We start from the raw sequence: 20,716 nt of genomic DNA, 5'->3' as shown, positions 1-20,716 counted from the left end.
GCATCATCTTGGCAAGTCTTAAAAAGACTTCAAGGTACTAGAATGAAAGCTGGTGAAAAACTAATAAAGAGCAACAATCTTCACCCACTGAGTCAAGAAAATAGAGTAGCTCTTAATTACAGCTCTATTTCCACTAAACAGTTTACCATTTTTTTAAAAATTTAAATCAATGATACTAACTTATCACTGAACATAAACAAGATTAATATAAAACTGAAGCAATTATTGCCTACACAAATCCTCAGGTGAACAATAACCGAACACGTTTTCCTGATCTTCTGACATTAAGTGCAGGTAATGAAGCCTGGTATGCACCATACACAAGATGAAAATTTCCATCAAGCTCATTCCCCTTAAGTTTTTTTAGATTACAATGTGATATTTGTTTTAATAGCTCCTGTGGCTTAGCACTTTTTCCTCTTTCTCTGTCATTTTGCTCTCTAGTTAAAAATAAAGCAAAACAGAACAAAAACTTTCCCCTCTATCATGAATTTGTCCATCATTTCAGTCAAATTGGTCTAGCTTCACAGTTTTACATTTATCTATCTACAGCCCATTTTGGCCACTAGTTAAAGATAACCAACTCACACACGCCCACACGCACAGATGCCGAGGTCGTTTGGGGGTGTGGACCTCCTTGATAACTCTCACGGGAAGGTGGCAGCAGTTGAAGCTGCATTCACAAATCCACAGGTCTAGTTTATTTCCCCCAGCAATTCGGCATATACAGAGAGAATATGATGATAACCAATAATAGATAATGTTTACCAAATTTTACTAAACAGAAATGTTCTAAATACGTTTTCCACAATATCAACATTTTAGGGGTAAATAGCCTTTTTCAAGGTAATACTTTAATATATAAGTTCTTATATTGTTAAAAATATCACAGACTTACATTCATATGTCTAAGAGCGTAGCCGATCTACTAAATTTGAACACTGGGCACGTAGAAATGCATTTATCAGCTTTAGATAGCACCTAGTGAGATATTTGCCTGAATACAACATAAAGTTTAAAAGCTCAGATGATATGTCCACCTGTCCCCACAACATCTCTAATTGGACGTGTGTATGTAACAGGATCTCAAACTCAACAGCTCCATAAGTCTTCATTTTACCACCTCTGCCCCTTTCCCACACCTGCTTCTTCTCCAAGCTCCCTCACTTTGGTAAATGGCATCAGCCATTCACCCTACTTCTTTAGCCAAAAACCTATGTAAGGGTCATCCTTGGCTGTCACACCCCACAAATAGCCAATTTATTAACTGGTATTGTTGAATCAAAATACAACCCAAAGCTGACCATGTAACTCCAGTCAAGCCCCGCCTGTCTCTCACTGGCCAACCACATCACATGACCACACTCTCCACTGGTCTACCCGCTGTCACTTCTGCTGCCCTAAAGACAATCTTCCACATAGCAGTCAGTGAAACTCGTTAAAAACGCAAACCAGAATCATGTCATAATGCTGATCAAAACCTTCCAATGGCTCCTAAAACTAACCAAAGTTCTTACCATAGCTTTAGAGGCAGTGTAGGATTCGCCTTATTCAACTCCAGCCACTTTCCCTTCTCGCTGTTCTTCAGATACGCCAAAGGGATTCGGCTGCCTCACTGTTTTGCACTTGAGCTCTGTCGAGCTTTCATGCTCTTCACCTGCTAACCTCGTGGCTCGCTCCCTTCCTTCTTTCAGGTTTTTGTTCAAATACTACGTTTTCTGATGACCTCATCTATCACTATTTACCCCCTTTCCTGCTTTATTTTCCCTCCTAGTGCTTACTACCACCTGACAACATACAATCTAGTTATCTGTTCACTTTCTGTTCTCCCTAAAGAGAGCCATACATTCCAATGAGGATGGGATCTCATCTTGTTCATGCTGAACCTCCAGCCAGGGCGTGCAACTGAATGAAAATAGGATACTTAGGAAAAATCTGGATTCTCTATTCATGGAACCTGAAACATCACCACCCGATCTGTTTAGAAAAGCATATATAATAATGATCACCACCACCACTTCCAACAACAAAAAACTTTTTACAAAAATATGAACCAAGTAATATTGGTTCACAGGTATTTGAAAAATTAAGATTAATATGTCAAAAGTACAAAAAGTCCATTTCTAAAGGACAAGGCAGGAAACAAAATTCTAAGGAAAAAAAAAAAAGACATTCCTCAGCTTTCCAGAACATTATCTTACCTGGAAGGAATTACTCTATTATTACTTGCAATAATTCCTCTGCTTATTTGTCAACATCTTGCGTCAAGCAGAATAAATATTTCTAACTGTTTAAGGTTCATTTGGTTTAATTTTCAAAGATCAAATTACTTCAAGATAAATATAATTTAGTAAAAATTTACACTGTAAAGTTAAAATTTCATTCTGCCCCTGAAAAATATTACCCATGTTTCAAGCTTTTACTTAAAAATTTATATTTATAGTTTAAATGTCAATATTAAATAGAAACCATTTAGAAAAATAATTTCAGAAAAAAATTAGTAAATCTATACACAGTAGTTTTAGCTTACTTTCACAACAGTATATTTTTTAAAAATAAATTCTATATTCTAAGTTACATAATTCTAAATTACATAATAAAAGTCACCTAATTGCAAGCTTATAGTTTTATAAGAAAGTAAATACTATTGCAGAGTAGCCTCCTACAGCAAGTAAATGGAAATCAGAGTAACAATATCAAATAATTTAACACTTACACTTCAGTTAGTATTTATAACACCAGGGTATAGATTTAAAGGTAAATACTAGCTTTGACATTATTGAATTCAACACTGGGATTTTCAACATCTGTGAGAATTGCAAAAGTCTATGTTAGGTAGTAATTTGTAATTTTGTTTGGCCTGATTTTGAAACATGCACTAAGAGTCTAACATGGAAACAGGTCCTTGAACACTGACGTGTCTCTTCAGTGAATGACATTTTGCTAAGACCTCTGTTCCGCGCCCCTCCAGGCCTGAGGGTCTATACTCAATTGTACTCTGCTTATACATGCTAATGAGGCCAAAGGAGACAAAACATAAAAAACAAATATCAAACAAATATAAAGAACCAGGGTACTAATCCAGCTCACACTGGTTTCAGCAATGGGTTGAAATCAACCAAATATAAACGGACATTCAAGTTGCCAAATATTTTCTACATAATTAACACCATGGATGAGCACTCCTTAAAAAACAGGTGTACTAGGGCCGGCTCGGTTGTGTAGTGGTTAAGTTCATGCACTCCGCTTCAGCAGCCTGGGATTGGCAGGTTTGATGCTGGGTGCAGACCTACACCCCACTTATCAAGCCAGGATGTGGTGGCATCCCACATACGAAACAGAGGAAGAAGGTAAGAGATGTTAGCTCAGGGCTGATCTTCCTCACCAAAACAAACAAACAAACAAACAGACTGCATAGGATCTAAAAAGTTGAACCTCAAAAGGATTTTTGAAATCATTTAAGGTAAACAGCTTCCCTCAATTATCAGATGGAGAAAGTGAGGCCCAGAGAAGTTACCTTGTTCAAATCAAGAGAAACACTTAATGCCGGAGTCAGGTCTGCGACCAAGTCTGATTTTACTTTAATGTTCATTTCAAAATTCCATGCTGGTTTCATAATAAATACAGTGCATACATGATTAAGAAAAATATTTATTAAAAAAATTTTTTTTGAGGAAGATTAGCCCTGAGCTAACTACTGCCAATCCTCCTCATTTTGCTGAGGAAGACTGGCACTGAGCTAACGTCTGTACCCATCTTCCTCTACTTGATATGTGGGATGCTACCACAGCATGGTGTGCCAAGCGGTGCCACATCCGCCCCCAGGATCCAAACCGCGAACCCTGGGCCACTGAGAAGCGGAACGAGCAAACTTGACCGCTGCGCCAACAGGCCGGCCCCCTATTTATTAAAATTTAAGTGACAAAGGAGGGCATGAAATTATCTCTACAGTCAAATCATGTAAAAAGAAGTGCAAAAAGAAAAAACGTCAAAATGTTAAAACTCTTGGCATTGATATTTGGGGTATATATATACCTGTGTTTTTGACTTTAATTTTTCCTTTCTCTTCCATACTTTCCATATTTTCTACAATGATGTGCTACCCTATATTGTCAGAACCAAAAATAAACTGGAGAGATAAATGTGCCATTAAAAGCCAACACTTGGCTGTTAACTAAGGTTAATAGTAAAATAGAAAACTAACTTGCTGCTAAGCATGCACTATTAAAATACTTCTCTGGTTGAGTAAAGCAAATGCATTGTATCTGAGGGAAAAATCAAGACTAAATAGGGAGAAAGTATATCCACCTGCACTTACAAATTGAAGTATTAAAAAAAAATCAATAAAATGCATTTTACTATGAATTTGTTCTTCTCTCTTTATAGGAGAAACAAGGACTTAATATTAAATACAAACGAAGCAAACTGCAGCTCAGCTTCTTATGCCTCTCGCCAACATGAATTTAATAAACGGAATGTGAAAATTTCATATCTAATTAGCAAGATTTCATTTACTTCATTTTCTAACATTCTCTGAATTATCAGAGGTATTTGAGCTTAGATGTTTTATTACATATAAATATACCAGAAGTTCATTTGGGGCTAAAATATCATATGTTCTTACTGGTTTAGAGGCTACTACACGGAATATGTCTATTTGCTTCCAACTTCTATGTCTGCTACATATCTGGCAGTTCCAAGAAAAGTTCCCACTAGAGAATGGTCCAATTAGCTTAGTTTCCCACTATCCCTTGAATGATGTCAAATTTCATATTCTTGCTTTTTCTCATATACTATCTTTTCCAATTGTGCCCATCCTTTGTGACTCAGGAAATTTCCATCCTCTCTATGAAATATCCTTGACTTACAAAGTCTATAACAGCCTCTCCTCCAAGCTTATATAAAAAATAACAAAGTAGAATCATACAATTTAGTGCATAATGTTCTCTAGTGATTTCATGTACACTAATTTTATATCTTAAAGTAGACTGTAAATTTCCTGGGAGCTGGGAGCCGGCTTATCATTCTTCTGCATTCATATGTACAGTGGGAGCCCAGAGACCAGCAGAGGAAGGAGTGAAGAAGCTCCTTCAATCGGAAATGAGGATCTTAAGCTGATAAAATTAAAGTCAAGCAACCAAGTATTCTCGGTGTACTCAATACAAAGCAAAAACAGGGAGGTGTTACGGGAAAATCAGAGAACAGCAGGCTTTTGCCCTCAAAACCTTATAATCTTTTTAATGTGGAGAGGCACTTTAAAATTAGAACAGAGTAGAGCACAGTAAATAATTAAATGTGTAGAAAATACACTCCAGGAAGAGGAATGAGAATCAGTCTTACTATCATCATTCTGACTGAAGAAGTCACAGAAGTTTCCTAAAGAAATAGAGCCTGAGACACAGACCTTTAGAATAAGGATTCTGAAAAGGTAATGCAAGGGAGGGAATAGTATGAAAAACTCACAAAGCCAGAAAATTATCAAGACACTAGGAGTTACTGAACAACATTTTAGTTGAATAAAATTCTGTGGCTCTTACTGCTAAGCAGGAGAGCATAGAATCAATTTAGAAGGAAAAAAAACAATGTTGGGTTTTGAGTAGGAAAGTCATCAGGGGAAAGCAGAATTTAAATTAAATCAGCTACATGAACAAAATATACTGGAGGAGAAGCAGGCAGCCAGATTTAATATAAAGAATAAGAAAATGGAAATCAGGAGAATTGCTTTACCGTGGTTTGACTTGCACAGACATATCACTTAATTGTCCAATGTGCCTCTTGTGCCCTCGTTTTTCAAATGAGACACCCAGGTTAACTCATTTTCTAGGTTTAAAATCCACTGTTATTACCTCTGAGACCATATCATATGATCAAGTATAAGGCTCTTTCAGTTGTCTAGCTATGAGGTGAAGCTAGGGCAATGGGCAAGATCAGCTGAATATGAAAAACTTCCAAAGAACAGTCAACAGGACTTAGTGGCTGAACAGATTTGAGAAATGAGAAAACGGGAGGAACCAAAGATTATTTTATATCATATAGGGTAGTTGGGCTAAATGTGACCTGTCTGAGGAAGAGAGGCACACTGTGAGGGAGAGCTTGCTGTGCTTGCTACGCTATCCTCTTCCTGGATGTGGGGAGAGTCAGCTTTCTCTCCCGGTGGCTCTACGTGTAATCTCAGGGTTTAGGTAAGTCTCATGGATGCTGTGGTTACCAGCAACGAATCAGGAAGGAGCTTGATTACTGGCACTTTAGTTTATAAATCAGGCTGGATCATTTTTATTGATGCTTTTTTTATTCACCCTGTACTTTCTGTACTGAGAACCTCAAAACCACTATTTACCGTATCTTTATGCATGGACAAGCGGTCACCAAATTCAAGAAAACTCACTTGATGCTAGGGAGAAGGGTGGTAGCTGGAGGAGGAGGAGAGAGCCGGGGAGGAACATCATATTCTTCACTTCCCAGGTGGCCATTGGAGAAGACCTGAAAGGAAATCAAAAGGTTAGTTCGGAATTTAACTTCTGGAGGACCTGAAAATAATAGCAGCTCCTAGAAAATCTATACGTTTGAAAAGAATACACAATTTCAGTTTATTTAAACAAGTGGAATACCATATAATTAACTTAGGAGGCAGGTGCACCACAGTGATTACTCACCACAACCCAAAGCAGTACCACGGTATATGGGAAAAATACCATACAACATGGTTCTTAAACATCTGGAGAAGGAATGCTATAATTTCTATAAATCAGATCTAGATAGCTAGATAAATAAATAGTAAAATTCCCCAAACATGATGAGTTTTCAAATGATTCAGTAAAAAAAAAAAAGGCAGCACTGATATGATTCTTATTTCAACTTCTCCCAAATAAAAGTGCTCTAAATTATACGTCTCTGGGGTTAGCAGAACATTTTCCAACTTCTCCATAAAACAGTGCATGAGTAGAATCAGAAATGCCTTTGTTCTTTCGAGGGCGAGGCTTTGGCACTACTGGGAACTAGAGACCTGTCTGGCTTTCGAAGTGCAGACAATTTTAAACATAATTTTCAGTGTGTGGACAACACACACCAAAACTGCTACCTTGCTCATAAGGTACCACTGAAAGCCAGAGTTTAATTACTCAGAATTCAGAAATTCTGATTTCCACCTTGCTCAGTTACACGACAGGAACTGTCTGAATCACTCCTCTTTACTAATCCAACAACTGGAAATTAAAGCAACTTAAAAAAAAAGAATAACTTTTCAGAGACATATTTACAAGAAAAGATTAAAGATATTTTAAGACCTTTAAGTAATCATTGGAGTTTTATTATGGGGCTCTTTCCCACACCCTTATTAACTCATATTTAAAAGGTATAGGCTGATGTTGGGGCAAAAAGTATGTCACATGGCTTGAAGAGTCCTCGATAATCCAATCAGTGACCTACCAAGTGCTTCTCTTCCCCCTCACATTTCTAAAATGGTGTTGAAGCTTTAGAATGCAAAAGTGAAAAGGCCATGTCTTTCTCTATCAACTCAAAATAAGTAAAGGAATATGTTTAAAGAATACTTTTGAAATATATCAATGTTTGCATTTCAAAGCTACACAATCTAAATTTTATAGCATTAAAGTTTCACTCTAAAAACTAGGTCCTATGCCATAGTGTAGATTTTTCTTTTTCATGTCTCCTTTCATTAGATTCAATATATGACAATTACATTATGACAAAACACATCTTTAAATGAAATGATTTTATCATAGGTTTCTGACTATGGACCACATAACAGAACAAGGCAGAGTTTTTTGAACTTTGCTAGAGAGAAGAAATTTCTAAGCAGATATTAATCATTGCAAAGTTCAATGAAAACCTTTAACATAAAAAAATGCCTTTTATCCAACAAATACATGTATCAAATCACAAATGCTCATTGTGATAATGAGCATTTAAAGCCATCCTTAGTTGGGGTCCTGTGCATGTTGCCAGGATGGATACAATGTAAGATTTTTGCAACGGAATCTCCTCGATGTTACTGTTTCACAACACATTTAAAGTTCATTCTGTAAAATGTAATATGGGTTTTATATGGAATAATTTGTTTTATTAGGAGAAAGTACCTAATGTACTGTTAATACCTAATAAAAGTTCAGCAATTATTAAAAAAAGGGGAGACATGGGAATATTTCTGTTGTATTACCTCTAATTTAACAATAAGACAACCATAATTTTATACTCAGAACATCGTGAACATATCTGAAAAGGAATATCAATATATCCAAACATTTACTGATATTAAAAATGCTTTCACCTTGCACATTAGGTAAATAGGAGAATAAACATATTAATAACAGAGCTTGCACAATATTTTTGCGTACTACCATAAATTTCAACAAGTCATGCAGGCAATGATGTCTATCATCGGTAAAAACCACGAAGCACAGTTAATGACGCAATTTATTGTCTAGGAAAGCAATAACCGAAGAAAGTTAAGTGACTTATTCCTAATTTTGTGAAACAATCTACTAACGTGGTTTAAAACGCAAATAGCACTTTCTCTAACTGCTTTAGAAACACACCGTTATTAACGCACAGTAACTCAAGGATTTCTCCTGCCTCTGAAATGCCACAGTGTCTCTTCTGAACCATTCATTTGGCACTTGGCCTCTGCTGATATTTTGCTTATTTGTGTAGTTATGTTCTGTGGAAGAGCACTCAGGCCACACTGAATCTCTTTCAGCACAAAGACTCTCTGATTTCTTCATTTTATAGGACGTTCCTCAGCGCTTTACACACAGTAGGGCTTAAACGAATACTGACTGCTGATGGGCTTAGATGACCTTATTAATGGAGGCATTAACCAATGGAGTGACTTTCCTTTGGTACTGCTGGAAGAAACTCATTAGTTTACTGAGCTTCTCTTAGCAAATACATCCAATTTGTTAATGGCTAATTTTGTATACTGTTCTAAAATATGTACTGAGAGTTAACAATATGCCTAATACCAAACAAGTAATTCTTCATAATTCTTTCCTAATTGGTAGACTGAGATTACACTATGTGCAAACGGCAAAGGACCTAGATATGCAGGTAGTACTATAGCGATGTTCGTATTTGTGTTCATTTAACGTGCTCATTGACATTACTTGATAGTGGTTGGATGACAAGATTTATTTCATTCTGAATTCTATGTTTCCACCTGCACCCATTTCATTTGACTTAAAATCATTTTTGTTGCCACTAATTGAGGGAGTGCAGTAAGTCGCAACCTTTTGAGCGAAGAATAAATAGTTTTTGTTCTCTGGAAATCTGAGAGGCCTGTTTGCAAACAGGGGAAAACAACAGTTCCTCAAATATGAAGGCTGATACTATCAACTGAAGCAATTCACACTGAAATATCCCTGGGTCAAGCCTCCTTAACTCTCAATTAAGGAACCATCTTTTTCTTCTGCCTTCCCAGCTCTCGGTCACAAATCTACCACAATTCCATTGCAAATGCTACCAACTTAAATGTTCTGATCCTATCACTCCTCTGCCAAAAAACTTTAAAAGCTTTCTCCTGTCTATCAAATTAAAGATAACTTAGTGTAGAGGAGAAGACACTCCATTACTGGTTTCCCTCTACACTGCCATTGTTTGACTGGTCCTTCTTACTGTATGTCCTATACTCTATCCAAACTTGACTTCCTACACTATGCATGTTGTCACACCTCCATGCTATCCGTTCCTGTCACATTTACAAAAACAACACTTACCAATCTTTGAATGTCTATAGTCAGTGACCCTCTTGCATGAAGCTTTCCTTATTCCTTCTTTTACCTGCACCTCAATCAGAATGTCTTCTTCCTCTTGGGGATCCCACACTCTATTTTCTGGATGCTTCTCCTATGCCTTATCTACACATACACCTGACTCCTCCTCATCAGATGGTGCTTCATTCATTCGTACTCCCCACCATGAACAATGAACAGCCTAAATTCTCATACAGCTGACACAGGCTAAAGGGATAATAATGTGTTAAGGGAAGTTTAGACTTGTGGAAGAAGTATAATCTGAGTTATCACATAATTTAAATTCTAGATTACCCTAGATTAAAAGTTTTCTACATGCCTCAAGATGGCATTTAATCCTAATCTTGAAGTTTGAAATGTTTTCTCGTGATCCAGATACTGTCTAAAAATTAAGGTTAAAACATTTGGGACCCTTGAGAGACAGGGAAAAACAGATACTTTTGTGATAATCTTGCCAAAATTAAGAAAAGCCTTTGTATTGGTAAAGAATCCCAAGCACAACCCTTTTCCCCATCCCACGTATATAAACCCACACATACACGACCACAAAAATATTGCTATAATTCTGCCTTCAACAGTATCAGATTGGCAATGAAACCAGTGTACACAGAGGACTTATTTTCTGAAAAACAGTCCTTGAGATTTATAGATAAGTTTAAGGTCATTCATATAAACATGTGCCTTTCCACCAAAACAGCAGAAGCCACAATCTCAAAAAGGGGAATTGTTCGGTGTATTTATCTAGTGGCATCTAACAGATTATTGCATATAGGGAAGGTCACTTTAGAATAACGTCACTTCAAGTAACATGAGAGGTCAGAGATAGTTTTATCACATAAGAAACAGCAGTATTCTTAATCTTTCAAGAGGAACGAATAAAGATAGATGGACACAATGTTACTATCTAGATATAAGTAGATAAATTTCAAGTTTCCAATGACATTTTAAAACACGTTAGTGCAAATATTTTAACCTCAGGTAATTAAAACACACAAACCAACAACAACAATAAATAAATATCTAGCTGACAAAATATTTATTAAGGAACGGGTTTATAATGTGGCTAGAACCTGAATTCCAGAGGATGGAAACCGAACCACAGGAAAGAAATGTCTTGCATGTAAAACAGATAAATAAACCTAAGGCAGTAAATGAAAGTCACAGAAAATCCTCACACTTCATTTTAACTATGAATTACCGGGATTTTCCCCTCAGAGCTCTCTACAATTACCAAATGGAATAATAAGAACTGAATTTATTCTTGTTCTCCTTACCATTTATCTAGTGAAGATGCAAATAAAAAGGGCAATAGTTCTAATGGACGTTGGGAACTGGCACACTGACAGATGACAAATATGAAGGTGAGTGAATCTTTACTCCATTAATGGGGGGGTTTCGGTTTTGAAGTCCCCTTATGGTATTCCATATGCACATTTAATTTAAATGGAAACTTTTAGTACTTACCCAAGTTTACGTGTCTTTAAAATGAGAAGATATTTAATTTGAAGCATTACCTCTGATGAAAACAAGTCTAAATGATTGTTGTTACTATTTGACACAAAAACGTATTTGCTTGCATTTGGAGACTGATGGGTTATTTGAAAATAATAGATCAGCCTTCAAATATATAAATCCCCAAACACTTTATTCCTATGATAAAATTTTTAAAAAATTGCACACTAGGTATGGCAGGTGAGAATACATGGTGACATTTACCATTTTCATCAAGAATATGAATCCTTTTTCATCAAAATAATTTCCCTTTCCTCTTCAGGCCTTCTACAGAAAACTACTATTCTGGTGTAAGGAGGAAAAAAACATTCTATTTTAAATAAGAAAATTACATTCTACCTTTGGTTGAAGGTCACTGCTGGAACAATACATCAAAAACTGTCTATGCCCCTTGTGTATCATGGATGTCCTCTTTCTCCAAGTCCTTTCCTGCCTTACCCAAGACTCCTGACAACCCCGGCACGCACACAGCCTTTCACCTCTATCATCCGCTTAAGTACTGGAATAACTCAGCAACCAAGTTACTGAGTGCTGACCACGTACTCATTAGGAAGGACGCTAAATAAAAGGAGAGAGGAAGGGCGGAATGAAAAGATGATTTGGGTTTTAAACTCTAAAAAGAAAAAGCACAACTATTTTGAATGAAAATGTCAACTGTTCCAACTTATTCTGATACTCCGTGCCTAGCTGTTATTTTGGTTTTATTCAGAACCAAGAGGTACGGGGATTTAGATATTTGGAGGGTAACTATTTTAGATACTAGGTACTCGTATTATTCCATTTTATAAAGTAAGGAGAATAAGTGGAGTTGGGGGTGAAGATGTGGCAAGTTGCTCAAATCCACAGAGCCAGTAAATTCTAGTGCAGGAAGTAAAATTCAGGTGTGATTCCAGAGCCTGGCTAATCTATGTTGATAAGATGTTTTAGTTCTGTTAAAACGCAGCTGTCAGGTTTGCCTTATCATTTTTACTTCTGCCTGAAGGAGCTGAACGGTTCCTCTTCTATGAAGACACTTTGTGAAATTTGAAAGGGGAGAGAACACTGGGACTCTGGTTATCCCAAACACCAGGAGAGTCTTGCCTATAGAAGGGCCTTACAGATGTGTAATTAAACCCATTTGGACTGAGGAGCTACAAAGATAGAGTTGTGAGAAACAAACCCCAACCCAGGATCACAGAAACCAAGAACTCAGGATCCCAGATGGACTGACTCAGTCTTTCGCTGTTGTTGTTACTTGAAGCCAGCCTCTTCAGTCTCCCACCAGTGAATTGAGGAATGAGGCTTTTTCTACTTTATGTAAGTTGTGATATTCTCTGTGGTCTGCTGAAGTGGGACCATTTTTTCTTTCATAAAGATAATGAAAAAGGAGAAAAAGAAGAGACATGGTCTGTTTTATAGCACTTAATACATTAACTATATATAAATCCTTCTTTATAATCCACTTTAGAAGTCAAACAGCTAGATTAAATTAGAAATCTTAGAAGTCTAATTTTCTTTTAAATGCTAAGTCTAGTTGTAACATGAAATTAACTTTGAGAATATAAGCACTGCAATTTCATACACACAATGTATATTAAAGACCTTAAAGAATCTTGATGAGGATTATTTCCAGAGAAATAAACAAGATTAAAATCCAGCTTTCAAGGAAGAGAGAAATTTGGCAATTCACTCAGTGTTCTCTGGGATACTGATATATATCAATGATCAGGACAAAAAGTTCACATAGAAAACATTTAAAGGGATGTTCATAACTGAAGTCCCTATTAATATTTCATAGCTACAGTTAGTATAATAAAAATAAGCTTTCATCCCTATAACCTAAGAAATTTAACCCCAATTTTGGAAACTCTAACTTTCTAGACAAAAATTAACAGCCAGCGTCCCAGGGCTTATGAGAGCAAGTCTGTTATGAGCGCTAGAAGTACATAACGTATGACGTAAAGGAACCCTGAAACAAGAGGTCTTCAACCAATTGGCTAAGGTAATTATTCTAAGTATTTCTAAAGTCCTTTCAGAAAATAAACTGTAACATGCTGCTGAGATGTAACCAGGCAATTCTGTCGGAGCTCACTCCACCACTCTTCTCAAGACAAGTATGATCATATATGAATGAAAAGTGATAGAAGCTAGAGAGAAAAAAAAAAAATCACTGAAAAAAAAAAATAAAAGACTGGCAGGTCCCTCCAAGCAGGATTCTAGTCTGTGGAAACATTGTTCTAAGGCTGAAAAGCTCTCCATTTTCAGAGAGCATTACAAAAATTTCTTTTCTAAGTGCTTTCTCTTCCACTTACATCGTATTTACATGACCTCGGAGGAAAGCTTTAGAGCTTCTTGTATATAACAGACGAGGAGACTGACAGTACCAAGCCGAGTCACTGACAAAGAGTCACGGCAAACCACCAGCACTTCTCGCCTCTGTTTTGAATGCCATACTAGACGGTTATGACTCTTCCTATCCTGGCTACCCTAGAATATCACTGAGGCTAAACATTATCATACACAGTTTTCATTATCACTTTACCTTCACACGTGCACACATACGCACGTGCACACAAGAGTCGAGTACATGTCACACTTTACACTTCATTTCTTGAATATCTTATAGGATTAACTCACCAACTGCAAGCCATTATTTTGAAGGAACAGATCAGTCACCTCAAGTAACAATTTAAGATCAATAGAGATGAGGTCACTTTAACATTGCAGTCTTCAAACGAGGCAAAACCCCCTTCAGCTGAGAAAAGATGGCAGCGATCTGATCGCAGAGCCAAAAATGTCATCGAAGCAGATACCAGAAAATATTATACCTCTGCCAAAGGCCTACAAAGAGTCATAAACTCAATGATTTCTGCTGCTGCCTCTTTGGTTCCCTCTACACTTCAATTCTTTCCTGGACCTATGAACGACAGTGGTGATGTCCTTCACGTAAGAGCTCAACAAGTGTGAGAGTCTCGCTGAGTTTTATGGAGGAATACTTGCTCGGTAAGAGTGCAGTGGACTTGGTGTTTTTAGGTATGTGAGAAGTTCATTTTACCTGGCTGCCTCAGGTATACTGTGCTGGGCAACATCAACTCCAGTGACTGATTTATGATATACTATAAATACACAACTCTTTTTCAAATTAGATAGAGCTAGGAGAGTTAAAAAAAAAAAGAGTGCTGGTTCTCCCACCAACAAGTTGTTAACGGGAAAAATTTTTGGCAGATGAAATAAGGGAGAGTGAAATAAATCTCTGGCAAACTGTCTAGTGTCTTCACATTAAAATTAAATCATTTCGAACCTTCTTCCTGACAACTTCTTTTAAGTTCAAGTTTTAATGAGCTTCTGATTATTTATAACTTGGAGATAATTAAAGACCTGCAGGGAAGTGCCACACTGGGCAAAACGACACTGTCCAACCTTTGACACTACCTCCGATCAGAAGAGTTTAAGCAGACTGTTTATCTTCTGCTTTGCAGATTTCTTACCTTGGCTCCTTCTGCAGGCAGATCGTGGCGTCTGTGTTTCCTGATAAGCACTGGGTCAGTGCCCATTCTACTGTGCCTTCCATTTACATTCGAACTAGCTGTGATTCCAGGCTTCGGAGAGCCATCCCCTAGCAGTCGACATCCCACAGATTGATTAGTCCCAAACACATCCCGAGGGCACCAGGCTTCTAGAGGCATAGGCTGGTCTCTGGAAGGCACACTTTCCATGTGATGGAAGTGACGACTCAGTCTATTGTCAGGTGGGACGGGGGGAGGTCTCTCAGGTGGAGGGGGAGGAGGATCTCTCAAGGGAGGAGGTGGTGCTGGCAGCGGTTTATCTTGTTTTCTCACCATGCAGGGAGAAGACTAAAGAGACACAAGAGGAAAAAAGAAAATCAAAAGTTGCCCCATGCACTGAAACGACTTCCAGACCAGTATATCATTGCTTTTGTTTTCTAAGGCCTCATGGAGCTTTATTAGCTTACTACGCCATCTTTCCATAAGTTTCTTTTTATCAGCAGTTAATGAAATTTTAAAAATTTAATGAACGACTCATATAAATATATTTCTTTAGGAGTTTTGTAGAAAATGAGTACACAAAGTCAAATAGTAGGATTATAGAGACCATACAAGAAAAAGCAGAATATCAAAATTATTTGATGATTTTGACTGGTTGACATTAAAAGAATATTGAGTCATTAATTAATTTATTTGCACATTTCCATGATTTAGGAGAGAGAGAAGAGGCTCATCAAAGTCATCGTAGTTCTACCTTTTTAAAGAGCAACCTAATTTGTAAAGTCTCTGGAAGACTTAGCGGTTTTGCCATTTTTGCGTCCGCCATGGCAATACAGAGCAAATGGTAAGAAGCAAATTTGCTATGGTTCTTTCTTTCATCAGTTATTAGCAGAATAGTGAAAAATCACAAATAATAGAGGAGCATCATTTATAGATCTTACTTGAATTTTATGAATCCTTAAAATGAAAAGAAAACCCCACAACAGTCTGATTCTTCCATGGAAATATGAAGGTATACGCCACTGAACTGAACCCCTGTGACTTTTTTAGCTTTTATTTTTATTACTATGGTTCATTTGATGAATGATTTGTGCCTTTATTGTTAGAAAATACCACAGAAAAAAGGAATGTGTTGTGTACTTACATAATTCTGACTAAATAACATTCCAAAATGTCTTAATACGATCTTAAAACCAAGTTGACTATAATGTAGAAAAATCAAACACTACTAAAATATTGTGCTTCCAGCTAATTTTAGACTATAAAGCATATTACCAAATGGAATTAATTTCTAAAATCTTGTATTTAATAAAGCAAAATGATGTGCTCTTATCAAATCTGGAAAAAATTTGCACAGAATTAGAATAAACTGTGGGCTTAGATTCACAGAATTAGAATTATGTCTTTAATATTAAACAGTAATGTAATTACTTTGCAAATATTGTAATTCTTTGTAATTAATTCCTTCAGGTATTAAAAGTACATATAATTTCCTCTTCTGAGTCACCTTGAAACATGGGTGATAATTTATCACACCTTAAGCTCTTATGCAAATACACTGCCATCATATTTTTCTTGTCCTGACACTACGAAAATGAGTGTAAAATATCATTTGATAAGAGCATGCAGTTTATTTTAATACATATAATGACTTTTAAATCCATTTTATAGAATAACTATTCTGACTCTATTTATTTTAGCAAATCAGGGGGCTGTTACAGACACATGCTCTCTCTGAATAACTCTGTTAACTTTTATAGTAATAAAGCCAGAAACACGATCGTGGGCTCACCATCAACAAAATAAGAAACCCATCAAAGTTATTCATAAACAATTAAGAGCACAAAAAATATGAGCCATGGAATTTAAAAGAAGCTGAGCAGTCGATAATTGTCACATAAAATTATCGTGTGTGTTTCTAATAAAATTGATTTACCTTTGGGGAACCAGTTGGGCTGCCACAGGGAGACCGCACTATGCCCTTCTGAATCAGGTCCAGGCGAGGGGGCACGGGGGGCAGGCTCAGATGTGGGATCTGGAGAGGGTCTGGATGTGGTTTTCTTCTCTGTGCAAGGGGAGAGGATCCTGGTGATGTGACCGGTGAATTCTGCCTGTCAGTGCACTAAAAGAGAAAAACGTTGTTTATTCAATGTGGAAAGCGTATGCCTTTCAGTTCTTAAAGACAACATTTAGTTTTGAGAAGGTGTCTGCCACTGAACGTCTGTTAAACTCAGTTTACTCTGATTAATAGACGGAAAGAGCTCACGTTGTCCCTCAATGGCAGTATTACATAAAGAATAAATGAATAAGTTTCTCCTAAACATTGCTTAGAAAGGGCTTAGGAAAAAAGAACAGCAAAAGCACAGTTTAAGAACAATCAAACGCAGACATTCTTCTGGAAACCCATCCACGTTTCATGAAGAATCCCAGAAATTCACAATGCAGTAATGCACATTGCTCTTGGTTATCCATATTGTAGAATTTTCTTCAGTCTTTGATTTGTAGTACATTCTAGCACTCTAGAACTTAGAAATTATTTCGTTCCATACAAAATATATATCCAGTGCATTGTGTACTTTCCTACGAACCAATTAAATCAGGTAGAGTTTAAAAAAAATAGTGATTTAAAATAAACAGATTTAAGCCCAAATGTTTTCTTCTCAAGCCTTCACATGGGAAAGAAATCCTCAAGTTTAATGTTTTTTTCCTTTAAAAACAATGAACTAAATCTAGGAAAGTTTGTACTTCTGGTAAAAACTGATACAGTTCTATGCCACTACAGGTTTTCCATCTTGTCTGATAGACAAAATAGCATCAAAAAGCCAACAAAAAGTACTTTGATTTGTACATATGTAACCCTTTCTATTTTGGAAGCTTGTTCCTGTCTTTTTTTTTTAACGCGATATAACCTGATTGCTACTTGGTATAAAAATCATACTGTTTAATCAAATAGCCTCACTAGGATAAACAAGAATCTGTTCTGAAATCGTGGGCAGTGTCCTTTTCAAGGCCACATTACTAGCTCTTTGGAGATCCAGGCTTAATTTTTAAACCTACTACATTAATCTATCACGCTTTGATATTCAGCTGTTTCCTAATGCTACTATTTATAAAGAACTCTAAGCTTGTTGTTAAGCCATTTCCCTCTAACATTACTCACATTTATAAGAGTAGTTGATGTCAACAATTGACACTTTAATTCGAACTCTAACAACAGTGAGAAAGATTTAGCCATAGCGTCTTTAACTAAGATGGGACAATAGATTTGTCAGCAATCTGCGCTTAGTTACACGGCGTAAGGCTTTTTCTCTAACGAACTGAAACTGGGGTTTCCCTGATGTTTTTCTCATCATTAGACTGGGGTTATGGAATTTTGGAAGGAAGACCTGGGAGGTAAAGTAACATTTAACCACAGAGCTTCAAGGGTCCTTGTCATCCCTGTGACTCGTCACTGTTGATGCTGGCCCTGATGAGCCGGCTGAGGGACGACCACCCAGGTTTCTTCTCTGTAAAGTTCCTCTCTTTTCTCCCCCTTTCCAAACTGTACTCTTTGCAAGGAAGTTACTATGTGCAGCCTGCACTTAAGGAGTGGGAAGTTATGCTCTCCCTTGTAAAGGCTTTTTAGAAATAAATTTGAGTAGCTAAACAGAAGCTACTCAATATATTTAGACATAATTTTACACGACAATTTTAAGAAACTTCTCCTTCAGTAATTTCATGATTCTTTTTCATATCTCTTACCTATGATAAGGCAAAACAATTTCAATTGCTACTAAATTGAAGAAGAAAAAGTAGAAATTCTACAGTCATAAAATGATTTTAATGCAGCCAGTGATTCTTAAGACAATTCTACCCTAAAATCATGGGGCCCGACATGATCATGAATTTGAAACTTAGGGAGTAAAACCAATCCCAACACGATCATCAACAGAACAGAAAGATCTCCTGATGTAAAGCTATGTGCGTCACAGAATCGTAGCATTTCAGATCACATGATGTCTAATTCTCCACAGTTCCCAGTAGCATAAATCACATTCTCTAAGAACTAGCAAAACTGTTACCTGATAAAAATGCTTTGTGGATCTGTTTACTATCCTTCACAAAAAAAGACTCAAGAAGCCAAGCCGTCCACAAGTTCCTGTCCCAAACAGTTTGTTATATATATACAGAGAACGCATAGTACTTCACTCAGTCAGTCACCTGCAGAGAAATCGTTCCATGCTTGGTGCACACCCTGCAGAGACTGTCAAACCAGACCTACTCTCCTCCAAGCACGTTTATTCCACAGCCATCTTCCTGCTTCTCTCATTACTGGAGATAAGAAAGAGAATTCTCACAGAGCCAACAGCCCACCCTCACTATCAGAACTTGACTTCTAGCTTTACACTGAATTACTTATTACCATTTAAGCAATTACTAAATTCTTAGTTTGTTCAAATAATGGAATGGATTTGATTCGAAATGAGTGAAGGACTTGTTAGATAGTGAAAGGGTATACTGAAAATCCTCAGGACAGACGTCCAAACTAATGTGTGTGGTGCAGCAATAACCTTGAACTTCTAGATACTTCCAGAAGAACACACTTTGTGAACGAAGAAGAGCAGCTTTGTGAATGTAAATGGAAGCAGACCTTGCTTAGCACAATTTATATTGTGTTCTCAAGGTGATTCCACACTGTCCTTCTGAAGAACTAATTCATTTTGAAGCACGACAATATCTGTAAGTTGGCTTAGTTAGAAGGATTTTATGGAGGATATGTTAGTATGTGAAGCATCAAAAAACACTATCTTTATTGATTATTTGGACTAAATTCACCATAACTTTTTCACTTTCCCAAGTTCTCCTAAATACAGTAAAATTCCCATGTAAGAGTAGATAATTTAAGAATACTCTATTTAAGATATTTAAGACTGTATTATTTTTTGCTGAACCTTTTGCGCTCTCTATCAACTATTCTGCAACTAGAGCATTGCAACTTTACACTAACTTTTATTGCTGATAAAACTGAATGCTAACTATGAACATCTGGAAACATTTTTAGTAGACGGTGTCAGCAGACAGTCACATGAAGAGGTCACTTCTCATTTATTTGAATAGCCTCCCTTTTTCTTTCCTTCCTATTTGAAAGTCTAAGGTGGAAAGAAGCCTAACACAATGCTTTACTCTCCAGCTCATAATTAAATTCTTAGATGAGACATTAAAAAATCACTGGAGCTGGGCTGGGCAGGTGGTGTAGTGGTTAAGTTCACGTGCTCTGCTTCAGCAGCCTGGGGTTCACAAGTTCCAATCCTGGGCATGGACATACACACCGCTCATCAAGCCATGCTGTGGTGGCATCCCACATACAAAATGAAGGAAGACTGGCACAGATGATAGTTCAGGGACAATCTTTCTCAAGCAAAAAAAAAAAAAGAGGAAGACTGGCAACAGACGTTAGCTCAGGGCCTCACCAAATAAAAAACAAAAATGCCAAAACAACATCATCCAAAAAATTCATGACATCAAAATTTATCAGTTCAGGGGCCGGCCCGGTAGCACAGTGGTTAAGTGTGCACGTTAGGCTTTGGCGGCCCAGGGTCCGCTGGTTCAGATCCCGGGTGCGGACATGGCACTGCTTGGCACACCATCCTGTGGTAGGCGTTCCACATATAAAGTAGAGGAAGATGGGCACAGACGTTAGCTCAGGGCCAGTCTTTCTCAGCGCAAAAAGAGGAGGATTGGCAGCAGTTAGCTCAGGGCTAATCTTCCTCAAAAAAAAAAAAAAATTATCAGCTTAACTTTAAGAATAGAGAGTTTGCCCATTTTTGCCTTCTGAAAATAAAAAGCAAAATAGATTGATTTAACATAGATTGATAGTATTTCTTGCATAAACTACACCTCTGTCTCCATATAATATTTAAATATTTAATAGCCTTTTAAAGGACTTTGATTTCTAGAGTATCACAATTTCCATAG

The 20,716-nt window shown here is 37.0% G+C and overlaps 1 protein-coding gene and 1 long non-coding RNA gene across 12 annotated transcripts in view; one reads left to right on the top strand and one right to left on the bottom strand.

Moving 5' to 3' along the window:
• Window positions 1–20,716, bottom strand: part of CBLB (Cbl proto-oncogene B) — a 194,880-nt gene that overhangs the window by 29,798 nt on the left and 144,366 nt on the right. For all 10 annotated transcript variants that reach the window (XM_023623831.2, XM_023623832.2, XM_023623833.2 and 7 more), the window contains 3 exons: window positions 16,698–16,883; window positions 14,744–15,109; window positions 6,386–6,480 (listed from right to left, as the gene is read on the bottom strand). In XM_023623831.2, coding sequence (XP_023479599.2) covers window positions 6,386–6,480; window positions 14,744–15,109; window positions 16,698–16,883 — 647 coding nt within the window. The remainder of the gene's footprint in view (window positions 1–6,385; window positions 6,481–14,743; window positions 15,110–16,697; window positions 16,884–20,716) is intronic.
• LOC138919005 (uncharacterized) lies at window positions 10,806–17,617 on the top strand. 2 transcript variants are annotated; one of them, XR_011428880.1, is made up of 5 exons: window positions 10,806–11,125; window positions 12,259–12,572; window positions 13,137–13,257; window positions 13,882–14,258; window positions 15,102–17,617. It is a non-coding gene; the product is annotated as an uncharacterized lncRNA (long non-coding RNA). The 2 variants fall into 2 exon arrangements; XR_011428879.1 differs by lacking the exon at window positions 13,882–14,258.

The sequence above is a fragment of the Equus caballus genome, chromosome 19, assembly GCF_041296265.1.
Source record: "Equus caballus isolate H_3958 breed thoroughbred chromosome 19, TB-T2T, whole genome shotgun sequence".
Lineage (NCBI taxonomy): Eukaryota > Metazoa > Chordata > Mammalia > Perissodactyla > Equidae > Equus > Equus caballus.
The sequence above is the reverse complement of the archived record's forward strand: the minus strand, read 5'-3'. Positions and strand labels throughout refer to the sequence as shown.